The sequence below is a fragment of the Onychomys torridus genome, chromosome 20, assembly GCF_903995425.1.
Source record: "Onychomys torridus chromosome 20, mOncTor1.1, whole genome shotgun sequence".
Lineage (NCBI taxonomy): Eukaryota > Metazoa > Chordata > Mammalia > Rodentia > Cricetidae > Onychomys > Onychomys torridus.
The window spans coordinates 7,955,380-7,977,566 of NC_050462.1; the positions used below are offsets into that span (position 1 = coordinate 7,955,380).

The 22,187-nt window shown below is 44.1% G+C and overlaps 1 protein-coding gene across 4 annotated transcripts in view; it reads left to right on the forward strand.

The window, feature by feature from the left end:
• Pah (phenylalanine hydroxylase) overlaps positions 1-22,187 on the forward strand; it is an 82,037-nt gene that overhangs the window by 5,606 nt on the left and 54,244 nt on the right. For 3 of the 4 annotated variants that reach the window (XM_036170133.1, XM_036170131.1, XM_036170132.1), the window contains one exon: positions 18,525-18,677. In XM_036170133.1, the coding sequence (XP_036026026.1) occupies positions 18,618-18,677 (60 nt within the window). In that variant the 5' untranslated portion in view covers positions 18,525-18,617. Of the gene's footprint in view, positions 1-2,483; positions 3,516-18,524; positions 18,678-22,187 lie in introns of all 4 variants that reach the window. The other variant, XM_036170130.1, reaches the window with a different exon arrangement.

A 22,187-nucleotide genomic window follows, 5' to 3' on the forward strand; every position in this document is an offset into this window, starting at 1 on the left:
TTCTCTGTGGAAATGAGGTATGCCTCATCTCTTTGAAAAATTTCCATTTATGCCACATTTTTGAGGGGGGGGCATTCAATACTAAAGACTAAACTAGGTTTCATTTCTCTCTTTTATTTTAATTTTGTTTTTGTTTTTCAAAATAAGGTTTCTCCATGTAGGCCTGGCTGTCCTGGTAGACCTCAGACTCAGAGATCTGCCTACCTCAGTCTCCTAAGTGCTGGGATTAAAGGCATGGCTAAGTTAGTTTTCCCATGAAACAATTTCTTAATAAAGTTGTGTGTATTGTGGATCTTAAATGAGGGGCAAAGAGTAAAAAGAAAATGCAGTTAACTCTTGGACTCTGATTTTTGTGCAATCTTCAATTTGGAGGCGTTTTGAATCCCAGAACCTCAGGTGCTCTGAGAAAAGAGGATGCAAATGGAATCAGTTGCAAACTCAGCTCCTGCCAGCCACAACACAAGGCCTCATTCTTGGAGAATAAGCAGTCCTAAGCCCAGGCTAGATACTATCCTAAGGGGAGATAGTACTCTACCCAGGGAAAATGCCAAGCGTCCTAAACTTTGTCTCCTTGTTAGGCAAGCCCTTTCTGCCCTTTCCTTGGTAACCTTGGGGAAACTGCCGGGTCTGCATCGAGGCAGAGAGGGCCCCTCAGGAGGACAGGGGAACACAAGCTTCACTTGGGGCTTGGTTCTGCAGCTCGGTCACAACAGCCCAGCCTGCACCTGCATCAAGGACTCCAGACTTCTAATGAACCTATTCACTTTTTCAATATGTCTTAAAAGGAAAAAAAAAGTTGGAAAAAAGCAAAACAAAACAAGCACAAAGTATATTTTATTGTGGCTTTTTGGATCAGGGGGAAGGAGGGGGAGGGAGTAATTTGCAGTCAGCCTCACGGGAGCTTTTGAAGTTCTCCAAATAAGGAGAACTAATGCTAAGTCTTTATTTTTTTCTAAAGCCCCATTTACATTATGATTAAATACCTTCCTTGGATAAGCATAAAGAAAGTCGTTAATCTATATAGCTCTCCAAAGAGTCAATACATTCTAAACTTCTGTAGCATTTGCTACACTCTATTCTGTTGTTACCCTAGGCCGGGCCCAGCTCTGTCTAGGCACAGGGTTCTTCTTCCCTCCCCCTCAGCACCTCCTCCAAGAATGAAAACAAAGCAAAGGTCTTTCACCATAAACAAAACCAGCTGATTCTTCACAGAGAACCCCTGAATAGCTTGGGAAGGAGGAAAAAAAAAACCTTACAATAAATGGTGCATTTTTTTCTCTGCTGGGTATATTATTCAAGGATCAGGGCAGTATTCAAACAGAGGTCCATTTTTTTGCTCAGCAAGAGAGTTTAGAAAAGAAGCGTGGAGTCCATTCAGAGCTTCCCCCTCACAATCACAGGGCTCTGTGAAACCTATCTTCCATGCCTTGTCAGACTGTTTCTGGGGACCAATTAGCGCTTTGTTGCACGGCTTCTTTGCTGAATCTTTGAGCAGCAGGAAAAAGCGCTCTTGAGTCTCCCCTTATTTTGACCATTTCAGTCATTACGCGGTGTAATAATTAATATGACAACTGGACGCTCCAGTTTGTATAGAAACACCTCAGCGACAGGAGCGAGTTTGCAGTGGGTGGTAATGAGCCGCACATCGGCCCCAGAAGCCACACACACAAAAAGGGAATGAATGGCAACAGAGAAAGAGAAGGGATAAAGATAAAGTAGTTGGCACAACGCAGAGGGACATAAAACAGCCTGGAATGGAGAGAGGGAGGAGGAACCAGGACAATTAGAAGGGGAGGGAAAACACCCTACGGAGGTTAACTTATTTTGAAACTGTTTGTGAATAGGACCATGGACGTGAGTGGCCAGCTTTCAGCCCATTGCCCCCACCCTGCCCCCGCCCTTTCACGGACCATCTTGGAGGAAGGATGGGGACAGGGGATGCTGCAATTTTTAGATTGTTCTCGGACTCCTAGAAAGTGCATCCACTGGCTACCAGGCCCAAATCCCAGCAGCCCTTCGCTTGGTGTTCTGCAAAAGCCAGGTTATGTTGGCAGGACCAGAGATACCCTACCGTCTCAGGGGATGAATTTTAGGGAAAAGATATTCCAGACTTCCAGACACTGCATCAACTCTGCGCAGTCTACCGCTGCAGGGTTCGGGAGCTAGGAAGGGGGCTCTGGGGTTGCCTCGCAGCTACTGCTTCCCCATCCCAGTGTAGCGCGCTGTGCCCCTGGGCTGCGACCCCTATGGGACGGCATAATAAATAATTAGAACGTTTAAGGCTGTTGGCCACAGCTCATGCTAATGAGGCGGATAAGAACTCACGCTAAGCCTAAGCGACAGTTTGCATATAAGACAAAAAAAACAAACAAAAGCTCCTCAAACTCAAACCCTGCTCTTTTCGCCCCAACTTGCTCCTTCTGTAATTCCTGTCCCCAAACCTTTTAAATTCTGATTTCTTTCACATACCTTCCCTCCCTCAGCTGCACACTCAACATCTCTTCCACTCCTGTGAAGACTGCCTCAGTCCTCCGAAAGTTCACTCCCTGCCACCCTGTCCGGCCAGTCATCTAGTGATGATTTTCTTTGTATGGAACACATGCTACCTACCATCCTGAGACTTGAAAGCTCAGGAAACTGGGAGCTTTCTACGTCTTGGGTGCTGTCCAGGTTCAAGGGGCTGGGAGATCTTCCAGGTGGTTAAAGAACAGGGGCACTAGGAACCTAGGAGTTCCTGAATTGCTCCTCCCGCCTCCCCGAAAGCAGGAACAGTTTACCGAGGTGTCTGAGGTCAGTCGTGTGTCCCCATTGTGTGGCCACGCGTCCTGTGTCCATCAGCACCTCCCCAAGCCCAGACTCAGCCTGACTCCTCGCGGCGCAGTCTGGGAAAACTGTAGCTTATCCATCAGTGGCCTGGGGACCTGGATACTGGCGCTGAGGGCCAAGGAGAAAGCTGACTGGTAGCAGGTTTCCGAGGGAGCAGGAGCCAGGCCAGTCACTGAGGGAGACATCTTGCCTGCCTGGTTCAGCCACTCGCCCATAGTTCTATTTGTACCACAAACAAGCGACAGCAGCCAGTGGGAGTTTTTATCCTTGGGAGGGGGTGGACAAGTGTCAGGGAGTAATTTTTGATATGGATATTCCTTGACGTGAAACCTGTAGAAGAAACAAAGAAGAGATTTAAGGACTTAGAATTTATAAAATTCTCGGTGTTAAATATAACACTCCACCTGAAATACTAGCAAGAGGACACACTAGTCCTATCAAGTGCCAGAAAACACTGTTGAATTCTACACTCGACTGAGGCTCATATGACCATTGACCCTTCAAATAACTGGCACATTCGAGAAGAGGAAGACAAGTCACATTTGCTGCTTCCTGGGACGGTTCGGATGGATGGAGCAGTCGGTGAGAAAGGGAGAAAGTTCATTAAGACAGCAGGATAACAAAAGACTCCTTTTCCTTGGACTCCATCCTCTCCACATACCTGAGTACCACGCAGATATAAATTCCAGGTAAGAACAGTGGCTGTGAACTCATCCTCAAGCTACCCATACCTTATAAAATAACCTTCGTGGGTAAATGATGTCATCATCAGCCTGCATTACATAGTGGTAACGCTGATGCTCAAATTATGGGCCCTGCTAGCCAGAGCATCCCAGAGACAAATGATTAGGGCTAGGGACAAGAGTAAACTTTGGGTCTTTGGTGCATCTTGACACACGCAACAGAATGAAACACCACTGTTTCCACAGCTTTCCTGGAGAAACAGGACATTGATCTGTGACTGGAATAGTTTCTCCTCTGAGATATGGGGACCCGGTTTTCCTGCCTTGTCTTCCGTTGCTCGATGTGTGGGGCGCTTGCCACCTGCTGGTTGTTAGTGGAACTGCAACAGGAACGGTGTATGTGTGGGAAATCTGCAATGCTCAGTTTAATTCTATAATTTTGCTCTACGTGATGCAGATATGTATGTCCCGTTCACCACGATGGCCACAGTACTGATATCTGAGGTGTTCTCTCTGTGTGTGGTGTATGTATGTATACGCTGGCATGTGTCTGGAAGCCAGAGGACCATAGCGAACATGTTCCTCCTCTGTCAGGCTTCACCTTATTTTTTGACACAGTCTCTCACTGAACCAGTAGCTCATCCATTTGTGAAACTCTCTGGCCATTGAGCTCTCAGGGTCTCCTCTTCCCCTTCTTCCCACCACCACCGTGACTGGCTTTTATTTACTAATCTGAACTCAAGTCTGAATATTTGGGCTACCTGAACTGAGCTGTCTCCCCGAACATGTGAGGTGAGTTTAACACTCGAATGCTGAAGCTTCATGCCATTCCTAATCAAACAAGACCAGGGACCTTGTTCTCTCAACAAGCTACATTTCCTATGCCAAGGATGGAAACTGCCCCACCCGAGGCGCGCCAAGTGGTAAGGTGGTGAAAACGGAACCCTTTCCGGTAAAGAATGTGTATTTGTCCTGAAAGGTCAGGTACCCAGGTAGCTTTGAGAGAGGGGAAGTGGGTAAGTTAATACTGAGATGCTTGTCTTACTGGGCCTAGGGAGTGGACAGAATCCTGACTCAGAGGGAAAGGGAGCACACAAATGGCCTGCCCAGTGGCCGGGGATTTACATTTCTTGCCGTTACTTCCCGTCCACCCATCCTCCAATTGGAGGCTACTTCTTGGCCTTACTGTGACATCATCCACAGGCTCCTCATTATCCACATTCCTGCTCCATTTCTCTCCAGCCTCAACTACTTTCTTTGAGTTTGGTCCCTTTGCAACTCAGTCCAGAGAGCTCGATTGATTGCCCTAGATTTATAACCTTTTCTGGCAACCCCTTTAGAGAAGCCCACGTCCGTGCTCTTCAGTGTCTTAGCTTTTGTTCTGAGCATGTGTCTCTTTTCCGCATTATTTATTTATTTACTATTATATTTTACTTTTATTATTTACAACAGTTTTTAAACTTCAATAGATTTTGATCATATTCCTCCTCCCCCCCAAGTCCATCCAGGTCCTTGTTCTTTCTCTAAAAAACAAAACAAAAACAGAATCCCCCCAAACCAAGAAAACAAAATAAACCACCCCCAAAAGAAAATAAAAACCACCAAACCATAACCAAATGAAAACGCACCCACAAAACTTCTGTGCCTGAAAGTGGGTCCTGACCTGGAGTGGTTGATGTGCCAAGTGCTGCTCTATTGGAGAAAACTGATTTTCCCTCTCCCATCAGGTATAAGTGACAGTTCAGTCGTTAACTTTTATTCTGGTGGCTAGATTTTCATTTATTCATTTTTTTTTAAAAAAAACATAACAAAATAAAATATAATAAGATAAAACAAAACGATCACTCCAGAATTGGACAAGACAAACCGAAAGACTGAGAAGAACCCAAGAAAAGGAACAAGAATCAGAGACCCGTTTGTCCACTCAGGAGCTCCCTAAAACCACTGAACTGGTAGCCATAGTATGAAGACAGTGGACCTGATGCAGGCCCATGCAGAACCCCGCGCCTGCCGCTTCAGTCTGTGTGAGCTCATGTGAGCTTTGCACGTTGGTTTAAAGGGCATGCTTTTCCTGGCGTCCTCCATCCTCTCTGCCTCTCACAGTCTTTCGCCTTCTCTTCTGCAGGGTTCTCTGAGCTCCCAGTGGAGAGGGAAGGGATTTGTAACCAACCAATAACTGATTGGTCTTAAGGCCCACTCCACAAGATGTAACCCGTACCTGATGTTGGTGTAGATAGCCCTGGGACCTAGGTGAAACTAAATAATACCGGTCTAAAAAAAGAAAAAAATATAGTGATAAATGTCTCCTAATGACATTCTGCTATACTCATAGACCAGTGCCTTGTTCAGTCATCAACAGAGAAGCTTCCTCCTGCAGTAGATGGGAACAAATATAGACCAACAGTCAGATACTACACATAGAGTGAGACCTTGGAGCACACAGCCCTAAATGGGATGTCTCCATCAAATCTCCTTCTCCTTAATTCCATGCATAAGCCTGCATCATCCATTTAATGTCTTTATCAAACCACAATTATACTCATAAAACAAACAAACAAAAAAGCCTTTTCATCCAAAATATAAGCTTATCCATCCCTCTACTTTATGACTAGCTTTACCTCATTTATTTCTCACCCCTGCTGATGTTTCCCCTTTATCAAAGGTCCTAATTTTGATAGTTAAATTGATATATGAACTTGACTGGACCAGAGTGCTCAGACATCCAGCTAAATGTTTTTATCACTGTCTCTAAGGATGTCTCTGGATGACTTTAACGTTTGAAGTATAGATTGAGTATGACATTCCATTCCCTATGTAGGGAGCTCACCCTCTCTGCTGCTGACCTGAATAGAACAAAAAGGGGGAATTCTGTGTCTGCCCGACTCTTTGTCTCTGCCATCTCTTGCCTCCAGACTTGGGGTCAGACTAGAACTTATGCTGCAGGAATCTTTCTGACATCAATGAAAATAGAAGAGAGGGAATGTATTTGCCATGGATCAAAGCCAAGATAGTTCCTGAAAGGCCTTGGTCCTAGGTTCAGTTTGCATTCTCGTTTTATACTCTAAAACCACAAGGTGGGGTGAGCAAGCAAGGGAGATTTTGCAGAAGCGTACATGGCAGCCAGCCCTTTGTTTTTAAAGGCCTGCATTATAGTTGATATGTGTAAGCTTTTGTGGTCAGGTTGCTAAGGGCAATGACCCATTGTTCCAGCCATTTCTCAAGGTCTTTTTGTTCCAGGTAGCAGATGAATTCAGGCTTGGAAATGAACAGTACAGCAGCGTTTTAAGTAAATCACTAAGTCATCATCTAATTTTTTATTCTGTTATTCTGCTTCACTTGTTCCGGGTCTCCAGGTTGGCTGTAGGACTTCAGGCAGAGTGAAGTAATCCCTAATATATAGTATCTATCAATCTATCTTTCATCTATCTGTCTGCCTATCTGCCTGCCTGCCTAGCTAGCTACCTACCTACCTATCTGTCTGTCTGTCCATCCGTCTACCTATTCATCCATCGATCATTTATCCACTCATCTATTCATCAGTTTTTTTCTAATCTCCTGATGGTTCTGATTTCCAAGAGCACTCAAGACTAATACATTTGCCAATGACTTTATTTTGCTCAATGCATCGGATGCTTCAAGTACTTGACTGGCACAATGCATTAGGCACTGCTGCTGGCCTGTGTGTCAACATAACTGTATTTGAGACTGATGACAAGGCAAGACCTTGGGCAGTCCTATGAAGGATTTTTGTAGATCAGGTTATTTGAAGCGAGAAGAACCTGCCCTAAGTCTTGGTGCCATTTTCCAGTGGCAGCCTAGATAAGAGGAGACAGAGGGAGCTTTGCCTTGGTTCTCACCAGCAACTTCACATACTTTATGCTGTGTACCTTCACTGACATTAGAACTCAGGATCTACGGCCTTCCAACATGGGCTGAAGACCAGCAGCCATCCATGAACACGCCGTTCTTTCAGTGCTATGCTGAAATTGCTGGGTCACCCTGCTTTGTGGGTTGAGAAGCTACCAGGTTCTTGGCTTCTCTAGTGTGAGATAGCCACTGTTGGACTATCCAATCCATACAGTGTAAGGCAGTCTAATAAATCCTCCTTTAGCATCTATTCTTTTGATCTATTCGGCTCCTCTAAGGATATGATTCTTAATAAGGCTATCCACATAAGGATACACAGCCCCTCATATCCTCTTGAATTCTCTTCCTTTAGGATGCCATGTTTCTTATCCCCTTGATCACAATAAGAGAAAAATAGAGGAGTGTGTCTACATTTATTTATGCTTTATTATCAAGAATACTCCTGGCAATTCTGGCCCAGAATTGAAGTGGAAGGTGTGCAACAGATTTCTCAAGACTGTAAAATCAGATGACTGACAGGACAAGATGCTTCAGGAGCCCCTTTCACCTTGATGCTCAGCTTCACTTAACTGTCCATGAAATGATGTACTCACATCCACTAAAGACACATGAAACGTATCTTTGTCGGAACTTACCATCTGGCTCTCAGAGTCTGCAGCCCCTGGATATGAGAAATGTAATGGGTGAGAAGAGATGTTCTGTAACATATCGTGCAGTATCTGTACCACAATAAGAACCTTGTGAGCATGGGTAGTAATAAAATATAGTGTAGGATTAGTGAGTAATGGGTTGAGTGTCATATTTTTGATAGACATAGTTTATTCAATTGTGAGTTTATTTGGCTTATTTTTAAGTTACAATTATATTTAGCATTGGGGTTACCAATTTCTCGAAAAATGGTTCTTGAAAGCCTGGATAAGCTTCCCCTAGTCTGCCACTGATTATAGCCCAGCAGTTTCATGAACTTACCTTGTCCATCTAACCTCAGACCACGCCTTTCTCTCCTGCTCCAGCCACAAGCAGCTTAGCTATACTCCTGGATTGTCCTAAGAAGTGTCACATTTAATTCTAATCTAGATGTTTATACAGGTATTCCTTCTATTAGGAACCACCTCTGCTCCCAAATCTGTGAATCTGTGAGTCTGTGACCTTCTCCTGACTCAGCTCTCAGCTCAAAGTCTCTATGTTCAGTAAGTTTCCTCTTGATGTAATCAGTTTCCTTTAAAACCTTTTTTGTTTTAAATAATAGCTCTTCTTAAAACATTATTTCTTCTTGGTCATACTCAATGCTCACATGACTTGGCTTTTCTTGTTTTTCTTTCTAGTCTTTGTGTTTACTGTTCCTGTTCTTACTAGAATGTGAAATCAATGGGAACAGTAACCTTGACAGTCTTCATCACCACTGTCTAGAACAGTGCCTGGTAAATATGTATTCAGCAAATATTTACTGAGTACATGAGCGAACAGATGACCATACCCAGTGATCTCACTCTGATGTTACCGAGGCAGGATGCTAAAAAATGTATGGCCCCAGAAGCTGTGTGGCGCCCATGTGGGTCTTCTTTTCATTTAATAGACCTTTAATCAAAGGCACTTGATTTACTAATTGATTTCATTATAAGTCAATGTAATGCCTAAGATCTGCTCAGAATTCCTGGAATAGCCAGCCCTAAATATTATTCTGATAAAAAGCATGACTTCATATCTTAATCACATTTAGTGTACAAGGGCATTAGTCGATAATGACCTTCAAATTTCTGGGCTATCTGTGTGGGGAAGAAGATTAAAAAGAAAGATGAGGTAGAAATAAAATCCTGCGGAAGGTGACTGCAGGGTGGGAATTTCCTAAGATTTTAAGTGTGGCATTGAAGTGGGTCCTTTAAATTCTGCTGAGGAAAGAGCAGTTCTTCTGATGATAAATCCATCCTGTACTTCCTTTTCTTATTTCTCATCTTGTTAGGATTAGATGTGGTTGTAAAAGAAGTTTAAAAAAGATGGGTTTAAGCAAAATAGCAATTCATTTCTCTTTTCTACAAAATGCCAGGCCAGCACACTCCTAGATGTCAACTACTATGCCCTTTCTCTCTTGACCCCTCTTTTTCTGCTTTGAAAAGTATGGAAGGTTGACATTCTTAAATTTATCCCATAATCCACCATGGTGTCTCCTTCTCCAACAGCATTTTCACACTGGAACCCTCAAGGGGAAAAAATGGAAGGGGAAGGGTCAGCCTCCTAAAATATACTTCCTTGTAGTTATACAGATTTTCCACTTGGATTTCCTGGGTCACACATCTGATTTGTCCTATACTTAGCTTCAAGGAATCCTGAGAAATGCACCTCTTATTTTACAAAGAATCGCAGCGATCGCCCAAGCTCCAAGGTTCCGTTTCCCTCCTGCAGCTGCCCCTGCAGTTTCTTAGCTACAGCCTGAGATAAAAGTGGGCTGGTCCATGCATCCGTGAAGTGGGCCGGTGGAGCAACAGTAAACACAAATGGATTCCCTTACTACTGTAGATGTAAGAGAAGGTGTGGCTTCCGTTGGTTGGTTCTCCTCATTGATTCGGAACTCTTCAGGTAGGATCCAGGCTGAGAGCGTTCTGAAATGAGCACCCTCTGATGGTAGCAAGGGATCGATGGCAACCACTCAATGCTTTTTTCCAAAAATAGGCAAGATTTGTTTTGTTTTGTGTTTTTTTTGGAGCTGAGGATCAAACCCAGGGCCTTGTGCTTGCTAGGCAAGTGCTCTACCACTGAGCTAAATCCCCAACCCCTAGGCATGATTTTTAACCCTGGGATAAAACAAGTTTTTCTTCTGGAAAGAGGAGGGAGACATCAGTACAACTCTGAGTATCTGCAGAGTTGGAGATGCTTTCTATTCTTATTATACTGACCTGGAAAAATCCTCTGACACAAGGGGAGAAACAATTGTCAGGACACTTATAAAATACTGCATTACAGAAATATTTAGAACCCAGAATTTTGTGTGTGTGTGTGTGTGTGTGTGTGTGTGTGTGTGTGTGTGTAAGAAAAATTTAGAGGACGGTGCAATGACATACTACAAAACTTAGGAAATTCCCACTCCCTAATACCCCTGGGGCCAGATAGATCACAGGCCCCAGAGGAGAACCTAATACTGCTATTCTGCTAAGTAGATACAGTCTTAAAAAACAGCTCCCAGTGACTTATTGCTCTATCCACAGGTCAGAGCCAAACCAGAGAAGTTTCTCTTGTCAGTAGTTGTCAACTAACCCAGACCCCCCAACTGGTCAAGGTCCAGAGGATAAGAGACCATTGTGTGCTCAGCCCTAACTGGGATGTTCTTTTCAAACCCCTTGTCTAAGACTGGCTGGGCAACACACTCTGCTGATAGGGAACGGAAAGATATCTCAAAGTTGGGTGGGAAGGGAAGGTGGGATAAAGAGGGTGGCTATTAGAGGTGTTAGGGGGTAGTGAATATGTTCAAAACACATAGCAGGAAATTCTCAAAAAATTGTTAAATACTATCTAACAAAAGAAAACATCCAATGCCATGTTGCCATTTGTGGAGTTTATTTTCTGCCTCAGTAGAACTAGACTTGGATGTGGGTGCTGGTTAGAGACAAAACCTTGGCCTTTATCCTGCCCTATGATTTTTTAAAAATCTTTTTACTTTACAATAAACAGAAAATAAATTATATTTACAGAAGTGAGGCTATAGCTCAGTGGTAGCATGTGCAAGGTCCTAAATTCAATCCCAGTACCAAACTATTTCATTTAAATATTTGAAAGCATTGCTTAAACTAAAAGATATCATAATTTGAGCTCATAACACATGAAGAATGATGAGAATTGTCAACTAATACATCTTTAACCAAATACACTTGATGTACTAATTGATTGTATTATTAGATAACTTAATGTCTAAGTTCTAAGAATCCCAATAGTTCTTAAGTTTCCCTTTTTATCGAAGAATTTAAAAGTTATTAAGTTCTTATGGGTGATGTCTGGGCCTGGGCTATCACCAAGGGCTGGGTCTTGGTCCGAGGCCACGAGGAGGCCCGTGTTGATGTCTGCGGCTCCTGTCACCACTGAGGGCGTGCATAGGCTTGTAGTCTTTGATGTTGGTATCGAGGGTCATGATGCCGATGGGGCCATGCCAATCTGGGTACCACTTGGGGCCAAGGTGACATCCTGGCTTGGGCTGCTCCTGAGGACCATGTCTGAGTCTGTGGTCCTACCACAGCCAGAGTCGCTGTTGATGTCCCTGGGTCCTGTAGCCACCAAGGGCCACACAGATGCCCAGGGTTTAGGCTGCAACTGTGACCATGCTGGTGTCTGAGGGCTGTGCGGCTGGCAAGATGATTTGAGAGGCCAACGTTGTCACCTGGGGCCATGGTATTATCCAGACCAGGGCTGCTGCTAAGGGCCACATCTGGGTCCGTGGTCCTGCTGCAGATGGGGAACCATGTTGTGCTGAGCCAACCCCACCCCTTACTGGCCTTGGAATAGCTGGGCCTGACCTTTGCTGGATAGTGCAGCAGGAGAGCTGCTCCTCCCCCCACCCCTGCATTCAGGAAAGATGGCCCCACCCCCTACCACCGTCATGCTGCCTCACCTGGGCAGCACACTAGAGCTGGTCAGGGATGCAAATGGGCCAACCCTGGGGGCATGAAATCAGGAGAGCTGACTCAGCCTCCTCCATCTACCATGTAGTGGCATGGGTGAAATAATGATGTCCTCCCTCCTCACCCACTACTACCTGCGGCAGGTGAGAGAGCTGGTCCTGGGGTCACAAGAGTGAGAGAACCAGCCCTGCCCCTTGCCAGCAGTAGTGCAGAGGGGAGCAGGCGCTACACCCCATCTAGACAGCACACCAGAGCTAAGCCTGTTGTCGGGGGTCCAGGCGAGCTAGCCACGAGAACAGGAGGGCTGTCACCCACCCCTCTTGTATGCCCCCTTGTATACCTCACCTGGGCAAAACAGTGGAGCTGGCCCTGGTGGTGAGAGTGTGCGTGACCCGGATGTGAGGACCTGAGAGCAGGAGAACTGGCCCTGTTCCTTGCTGCAGGCTGCATTGGGTGAGCTAACCAAGGCAGCGCTGGAGAGCTTGCCCAGGTAGTGATGATGAGGGAGGGCTGGCAGTCTGACTGACCCAGCTACTACCCAGGCCCAGAACTGGACCTGTGGATTGGCCCACCCCAACATCCACCCCATCTATGAACTGTTGGAGCTGTGAGGGGGACGAACCTACAGATCCAAAGCAGCAGGCTCTCCATGACACAGGACAACAACAGGATACCCAAGAGCAGCCCCAGTGAGGGCCCATTATCGATGAGTGATATAGCGGAAGCCAGAGGCCTGGAGCCAGACTCATGGCAATGAACACTTGCAAGTAAAGATGTATGGACTAAAGGGTAAACTGTGTGACTCAAAGGGCCTCACTACAGGTTCGGCAAGATTCTTCTCCTTTTCTTTTTTGTTTTGTTTCTGTTTTGTTTTGTTTCTTTGTTTCATTTGGTTTAAGGTTTTTCTTTTATATTTGGTTTTGTTTTGGGGGGTTGCAAGGGCAGAGGGTGGATGTGAGGAGACAGGGAGATAAATGGGATCGGAATGCCTAATGTGAAATCCACAAAGAATCAATAAAAATTTTCCGGATGGCTAAAGTACATATCCACATATCTAACATTTCTCTTGGTCCCATGGCAATCAGTTTATAAAGGCTGTTGTTTTGAATGGTTTGTATTCATCCCAATGAGACTGAGTGTGATAAGTGGAGAGCTTGCTCAGGCATAAGGAAAGCTTATGCTGTGTTCGATTCATCTGAGTGTGCAGCACACACACATGGTTGTTGAGTGTTATGTCTGCTCCTGTTGTTTGTATCTGGGCAAAGTTCCTCCCAGAATTCCTTTCGTGTCCTGTCCATCAGTCTAGGGTTGAAGCAGGGAAGCAAGATGCTGTGATGTCTGACGGTCACGCAAGTGTTGTAGTCTCTGAGGGGAACTGACCTGGTAAAGACTGTGGGCTTGTCCCAAACTATGTGAATGACCTCTTTCTGTGAAAACTAACCAAGCAGACCTCTGAGATTCATTCAGCGGATGCTTAGTTTGTCTTTGAGTTGGAACTTTTTGATGTTTATCTCTGATGTTATATTCTACCTCGAATTGTGTTAGAATATGTTTAGGGAAAGAGACTCGCACTTTGCCAGTAGACAATAAATTGGTAGAAGCCGATTAGAGATAAAGAGGAAAGTTGAGCAAATCCCAAGTACCTGGAATTGAAATAATATACTCTTTAAAGCTTTTCAATTATTAAGGTTATATTTAAAATCTCAAACTGAACAGTAGTATAACACACACACACACACACACACACACACACACATACACACACACACACACACACCACATTAATGAGCTTCAATACAACAGTACTTAGAAATATTTCATTTTAAATATATTTATTAGGAAATAGAGATGATTGAAAACAAACCAGTGCTTGACCCAAGAAGTTGGAAAAAGATTAACAAAACAAACCCAATCAAGGGAACAGTAAGGACAGGGAGGGAGCAACCAATGAAAGAGAGAACAGCACAGAGGAAATTGGTGTGATGAAATGCCCACCCTTAGTGGAAAAACATCCGGCAAGATGAGAGAAGATATAAATAAACAAAAGACAGGCCTGAGGAGGTAGGTAGACCAGTCTGAAAAATGCTTGTTGTGCCAACAGGAGGACCAAAGTTCGATCCTCACAACCATGCAAAAAGACAGGGACAGTGGAAGATGGCACGTGTTTGCAATCCCAGTACTGGGAGGTGGAAACAGGAGGATCCCTAGGGCTTGCTACACAACCAACCCAGCCTAGTCAGAGTATCAGGATGATGAGAGAGCTAGGTGGATGCCATCTGAGAAGGAAGACACCAGAGGCCATCCTCTACACACGTACGCATATACATGTGCACATGCACCCCAACCCCAACAAAACAGTAATAATGACATACAGAAAAATGAGGGAAATAAATCTAGATAGATAGGCAAATAATGTTATGAACTGTAATATATTCATTTCATGGAACCCTTAAGAGACTGCATTAATTTCTGGGAAAAATATAAAAAGAGTTGTAATAGATTATAGGAATAAGAGTAACAGTTAAAGAAACTGAAATGTAACCTTAAACTCATCCCTGAACGCCTCCCCCTACCTCCTTATCTCAGGCCCTGTGTATATAAGAAGGCTGACCAAATTCTTAAGAAACAAATAACTTACGTCTTTTGAAGACAGTTACCAAAATTACAAAAACAGAGAAAGTCATGCAAGGTCCTACATAGCGCTTTTATAACTGCTGTTCCAAAATGAGATGGCAAACCAGTGAGGAGGTGAAAGTTCTACTTTTCCTGTAAACACGGGCAGAAAATCCTACCGGAAACATGACCTGATGGGCCAGTGAGATGGTGCAGTGGGTAAAGGCTCTTGCCATCCATCCAGATGGCCTGAGATTGTGTGGGTACAGATGGAGCTCACCATGTCTGTATCCCCCACGGTGGGATGGAAAAATAGACTCTGCAATTGTCCACTGGCCTCTACACATGTACACACCTGAATACACACACACACAAATAAACACATGAATAAACATAAGAAAATTAAAATATACGAACTAACCATATGTAATAGTGCATTAAAATAATGAAACGTTAAATAAAGGTTACCCTAGAATGAAAACAATTTAACATCTGAAAAATCTATGACTATAATCCCACATTATTTTATTAATGTTTAGATGAATTAACAGACCAAATAGAATAGATCACATACTTTTTTAGTAAATTCTAAAAGTCATTTCTCCAATTCAACACTTTAAGATGAAAACACATGAACTTCACTCTTTAGTCGGAAGGATTTTGCAAAATCAATGAAGGTTACAACATCAGAAACCTACATCAAACGGCAACAACGGTGGTTACACACAGAAGATATTTTACACCAGAACAGGTCATCAGCAAACTAAGTTCACATCCCAGGGCATGACTAAACCTTCAGCGCAGAATCTGAACTCTACAGTACTTCTATATGCCGTAATAAGCCTTTAGAGCAACACCACATATCATGGAAGACACACTCCTGTGCACACAGGTGCACACCTAACATCAGACATAGAGGGTTCCCAGGATGTTCTTTTATCTTGGTTTCTCAAGATGAAAGAGAATGAGCAAATCAGGTAACAAAAGTGGCTCACAGGCTTTGATTGTGTGCCAGGAATTCGTGGATTATGATTAACAGCCTCGTACCCATGAAGTTAAATAGAAAGAAGTTGATAAACTAGCAAAGGTTGGGCAATCTTGAACTTTTAAATCAGTGGAGTCAGCGTTAAGATTGCCAAGTCCGGAGTGGGGTGCTCATCTTCTATATCGCTCTCCCTTCTGCATAGCCTTTAAAATGGCCCAGTGGTCTACAGACTATCCACATGAAAACATCTGGATCTGCACTTTCCTCTGCCTTTTCTTAGCACCCACCACTGCCCCTGTTAGCTACACTACTTATTCCACCCAGTCATCTACAAACTTTACTTCATCAGCAATCTCCCACGACGGCAGGTGTGTGCTGGTCCATAGATAAATGTGATCCATCTTTTTGCTCAAGCAAAATTTTTGTTTGTTTGTTTTTGGAGACATGTTTTCACACCGCTCAGGCTAGGCTTGAACTTGCTACTGTAGTCAAGGATTATTGAATTTCTGATTTCCCTCCTGTTCTTCCCCATGCTGAGATTACAGGCATGCACCACCACACCCAGTTTTCTGAAGTGTTGGGGATCGAACCCAAAACTTTTGGGATGTTAGGCAACTACATTACTAAGTCATCCCTGCTCACAGAGTTGGGTTTTTGTTGTTGTTTTTAAATTAAGAAATGGTTAGTATTCTTTTCTCTGAGACAGCAAACAGTAAAGTATACTGTTTTTTGTTTGTTTGTTTGTTTTGTTTTCTGTTTTTTTTTTTAACCTAGACTTGGGGCAATTTTAAAAAATGTGAAATGGATTTAGAATTCTATTTTTAACTGGTGTGCAAAGAAAAGAGAAGGGTCATTGCCATGTTCTTTTCAAAACCACATGATTATTTCAAAAAGGAGAGAAAGAAGATTTAAGCCAAGGCTTTGGGCTTGAATCAAGCCTTGTTTGAATTCCAGCTGTGGATTGACATTTCCTGGGCAGCCATTGCTTTGTCTGTTCAGAGGACAGGATTGATGAGAGGAAGAAATGAAATGCTGCATACATACAAAAAGCCTGGCTTGGTGTTGAGCACACAGCACATGCATGCAGATCAGGCTGCTGCAACTGTGCCCTTCATTCATTACCAGACCTTCATATTGCAGGTTCTTCTGATGGCACTGCCCTCTGTGGCACACCAACATTGATAAGGGACAAAGTGGCATTTCTAAGACAGTCCTAAATGGAGGACCCTATTTCACATCTACAACCTCTAGAGCAGTGGCTCTCAACCTTCCTGATGCTGCGACTCTTTAATACAGTTCCCCATATTGTGGTGACTCCAAACCATAAAATAATTTTTGTTGCTACTTTATAACTGTAACTTTGCTACTGTAAGAATTGTAATGTAAATATTTTGGGGGGGGGCGGTTTCTGAGGGGTTGCGACCCACAGGTTGAGAACCACTACTCTAGAGGGATACTGAAGTCAGACAGAGAAGAAGAAAGTCAAGATCATGAGCTTGAAACTTATTAGAGGGGAGATTAATGAGACACCCAAGGAGTCCTTTGAGACAGAAATTATTCTTACAATATTGATGTTCTTGGAATTCAGGAGAAAGTGTCGCATTATGGAGATTCAAAGAATCCTAAATAATAGCCCTAGACCCACATTTTAAAGACAAAGAAACCAAGGCATGACTGGAAGCAGCTGTTTTTCTGATGAGGAATTAATCCACTTGTTTTGAATCTCAAACTTGAAATGTTGTTTTTCTTTTTTGGCAGATACTTGGTTATTAGGTCAAAGAATTGTGGGAGGGGATAGGGTGGGCTTCTAGCACCTTCTGTTATTGGCCCGTTTCCTCACAGCCCATTAACTTAGCCTGGGTAAATATTAAGCATGCTTGGAGTCCTTGATGGCCCTGACTTCTCACATCTTTCAGAAACGGATCCTCCCGTGTTTTTATATTTTGTGTTTCCTGCTACCAATGAATATCTCACCTCTGTTTCTTCCTCTGAAAATGAAGGCGTTCTGTCATGACGACTCCCCAGTACCCACCAGCTCACTCCTAGCTCATCTTGCTATTTTCCTGTCCCAGGATGCTGAGTCCTGCCTGAACTTGATTATTTTTACCAGACTTCTTAGAATGGAGCACTGCTGGCAGGGAGGTCACGTGTTCCCTCTGTGGTCCCAGTGCCTACAACACCATCAGGAGCACAGAACAAATGCTGTTGTCACCTTTTGGAGACAGACTTTCAAACACTGTCTTCCACTTATCCAGTGTTTGAATATGTGGCAAGAATGGTACTGACTGAACGTTTGATGCATCACCTCATTCTCATTATTGATGTGCTTGAAACATCTTAGCAAGGCGGCCCTTCTGTCCTCTCCACAGAGTCCCCGGCCACTGTGTAGGTAGCTAAAATTGGCTGGATTCCAGCCCCAGGGCTCCCACCTTTGATCTTTAGCTGTTGTCCTCAGCACTACAGTGTCTTCTGCTGTGGTTTTTCTAAAGAAAACAATGCCAAGGACAGTGTGTGTTTGGTGGTTCATAAAAGGTGAGTTGAGCATGGGGAGCATTTAAATCAGGATCCTGGCTCTATTTCTGTGCTGGCAGGGCATGGTCATCCTTAACTATTATCAGCAGGCTGTTCCTGCTTCCCTCCAGTTGCAGAGAATCCAGACTCCAGGCACCCCAATGTTTCAGCAATGCCAAACCTGTCTGAGTCCCAGGATACAGGTGGTCTGGACTCTTTGCCTTCCAATCTTACCCAGGACAGCCTGCCAGATGAGTCCTGCTGTGGCTGCCGTACCTCCCACTCCTCCGCTGGGGCCAGTCCAGGACTAGTGACCTGGGGTTGGACACAGATTACTCTTGCCCATACACGGCTACGTCAGGGCAACGCCCACTGGAAGAGTGACCTTGCAGACTGCAAGACACCTTCTGAAACCTCTCCTCTCCTGTTTCCCAGGAGCCAGGTTAAAACCGTCAGCCTCACATCCCGAGAGCAAACCTTTTAGAATCTGCTGCCAAGAGCGGGGGACCTCACTCATTGGGAGCCAGCATGTCAGCTGCAGTTGTGGAGAACCCAGTCCTGAGCAGAAAACTCTCAGACTTTGGACAGGTGAGCCTCCACAGCTAGGAGAGACTTGGTTCCCCAGATGGAAAAGCACTCTGGGAAGTACTGGTACTTCCTAAGGCCACTAAGAAATATGAATTTATTTAAAGATGAGGAAGTCAACTCAAAAGACTGTCCTTAACAAAGTGTATCCTTTGAGGATGCAGAGAGGTTGGAGATCTGACTGTCAGAGCCGCTACCACATCTGTGTGTAGTCAGATAACTCATTGGCTTCCTCTGTTGCCTGCTTTACCTTCTGAAAGGAAAAGGCTGGTCCTCAGTCATCTGGGCTGTCAGTCCTACCACGTCTCTTCAGTGATATCCACACAGTCCTTTCTTATGGTTTTGGAAATGACAAGAATGCAAGACGATGTAGCATGAAGAGAATTTGGGACTTACTCAGATGTGACAAGGGAGAAAATAAGCCAAGAGGAAAACAAATAGGAGTTAGCTCTGAGTCTAAGCATGTCTTGGGGATTAAGCTGGAGGTGGAAGGCGTCTGTTCTCTCAAACCTTTGTTGTCCTCTCCAGGGAGCTCTTGGAGAACACGTGCTTTACTGTGATTTATGTATTTGCCCCAGGTTGGGAATCATGATTTGAATCCAGAGATTCAGGCCTTGGAGGTAATGTATTCACAGGTAGCTGCTGCATACAATCCTAGGGGACTATTTCTAGAGAGCTGAGTAGTTTAGGACAGTAGGAGAGAGTGGATACCAAAGACAGAATAACTAGAAACACTGAAGAATTCTCTAGTGGTCAGCTAGACCAGGAGAGACATTTTGGGAGCTCTTCCTCTGAGAGGACTGAGGGGGTTGAGAGGTGCTTGAAGTCAGAGATGTAGTGTGGAAGAAGGTTGGTATGAGGGGCAGGCAGGCTGGTTTGTATAGATCCTGTCTCTACTCTAGTCTAGGCTCCTGCATTGCCAGCACAGACTCTTGGTCATCTGGGGAGCTTAAGCCAGTGATCTGGGGGTGGTACCTAGCAGGAGGATCTTATAGCTTTATTTGTAAAATTCTTAGGTGACTGTGAATGTATAGATTGTCCCTACCAATAACAGTGACACCAGAAAAGGATCCAAACATGTCCTGGTACAACCTCAGCATAAGAAGCAGAACATTTTCTTTAGAAAAATAAGAATAAAAAGACCCTCAGAGTCTAGAGTTAAGCTGAAAGTTAAACAATGCCTATAGATATCTTACTAAAGTTTCAAGACCACTTGACACTGTCAATGTGTATTTGGCCAAAGCTGATTGTTTAACAGAATGTGTCCTGAAGAGCAGGGAAGAATAGACAACAAGGGCAGATGTTGTGCCTGGTGTCGCTTGCTTGTGGGAAATCCTCTATGCACACAGTCAAGACACAGTGCTGTCCTCTTTGGGGAGGTAAACTATGTAGGCATTTGGTGGGGGAGAAAAGGTCGTTTAGTGTCTATAACATTGAGGTGGGATGCTGGAATGGATTAGTATTTATGGTGTCTCTAGCTCTGTCACTCTGCAGCACAGACACATTTATGAGTTTTTAATTTTTTATTATGTTTGTTTATTTATGTGTGTGAGGAGGTACAGTGTGTGCCATGGTGTGTGTAGAGGTCATAGGACAACTTGGAGGGCCAGTTCTCCCCTTTCATAGTGGTCCTTAGTATTGAACTCAAGTTGCCAGGCTTGACAGCAAGTGCCTCTATCTGCTGAGCCACCTTGCCAGTCCTGTTTGCATCTCCTTATCTTCCAGCCTAGATAAACAGCATGTATTTGACATAATTCTAATAAAAGAAAGACTGCAGGAAGGAGCCTCCATTTGCTGAGGGCAAAGGATATGTCAAAGCTTTACCCATATGGCAAGTGTAACCAGCCCATGGGAAATAGTAGTTTAGCCCTCTCATTCACCCAACAGGTCAAGAAGCACCTACTGTGTGCTAGTCACAGCAGTGTTTTTCCTCTGGTAAAACTACTTTAGTTCAGGAGATAAGTGATACATGAGTTAACAGAATGAAAGCACAGTATAGTTTCATATAGAGACAAGAGCTGTGAAGAACTTAAGCAGAGTAGTGGGGTCAGTGAGGAGCTCAGAGTCACCAGCAGGGACAGAGCAGCCAATGTTCCATCTAATCTGCTTCCCACAACTGAGCACACTACTTCACTGTAACATTTCCTCATGTGGGACAATGCTGAAACATGCAGACATAGTATGTCCACACCCTGCCTCATAGAGTCGTGTGCCTCAGGACCTTCGCATCTTGTTTTTAATAGTTCTTCAGTGTTGATGTACACAAGAGGTTGTAATCACACATGCAAATGCACATGTCTTCTGTAAGCCCCAGGTCACCAGCATTGGCCTTACAAGATCCTTGACAGAGCATATTGCTTATAAATGTGAAATGTAATTATTTCCAGAGATAACAGAAAGTGTTTGTGTTCACCACTTAGCTAACAAGAACAGTCTGTGTTTGTTGCTGAATGCATTGCTCAGTGATCAAAGTTCCCCACTCTTTGGTTCCTGGTTCTTTTTCTTGCACAGTCTCTTCCTAGACAGCTTTGGAGCTACTTTTGCTTCTAAGCCAATCCCCATGTCTGTTAGAATCAGATAAGGCATAGTTCCTGAGTCAATAAAAATGCACTATGAAAGAGATTTGCTTACAGGCCCAGGATTGGCTTGATGAACCTGGAATTCAGATCCACACCATCACAAACTTCTCTGATCTTCCTTTCAAGCTTTAAAAACAAGGAGTAATTGTGTCAGCCTAGCCTGTCACTAGGAAGCACAGTAACAGTGTTGAGGTCCATGAACCTGGTTGCAAGCCCAGGCTTTGCTATGCATTAGTTGGGTTGCCTAGGACAAGCCACTTGACCTATCTAACTCTGTGTATTCATTTTCAAAACAGCAGCACCCCCGCCCTCACAGCTCTTGTGAGGACCAAATGTCCTGTTCCAGGTAAACCTTGCAAAGAGTGCTTGCTGCTGCCAATGACAACATGTATTGAGCATAAAAGGACATGTTTTTGTTCCTGCCATTTGGGACAGACGAGTTACCAATAACAGCAGAGTAGGGCCATGTTATGTCATAAATGTGAATTTGTAGACAGTTGCAGGAAAAGTTATGACTTAAGAACAATAGCAGTACATATTTACTATCAGTGGTTTTGAAATTGTCCATGGTTCAAATTCATTAATAATGATTTTGATAATGAAGGACATGGGAAAACCCCTGTTAGGACAGGAGCATTGTGGAGCACTCAGAGCAAGATTCGTGTGATGGCAGTGGGAAGGACAGAAAATGACCTGTCTCTTAAGAATCATTTCTGGAGAAGATGACAATGGATTTAGTGATTGCTGGACACACACAAGGAGAAGGATGGTGGAGGTGGACATCTGGGTTTCTATCACAGGCGTCTTCAACTCTAAGGTGGCATGTGTTGACATGTATCAGGAATGCCTCACTTTTCTTGGAGGTCAAGAGAAAAGTGAACTCAAAATAGGGAAGCCCTTTGTTGTTTCAAGGAACCCAGAAAGGACTGAGGCT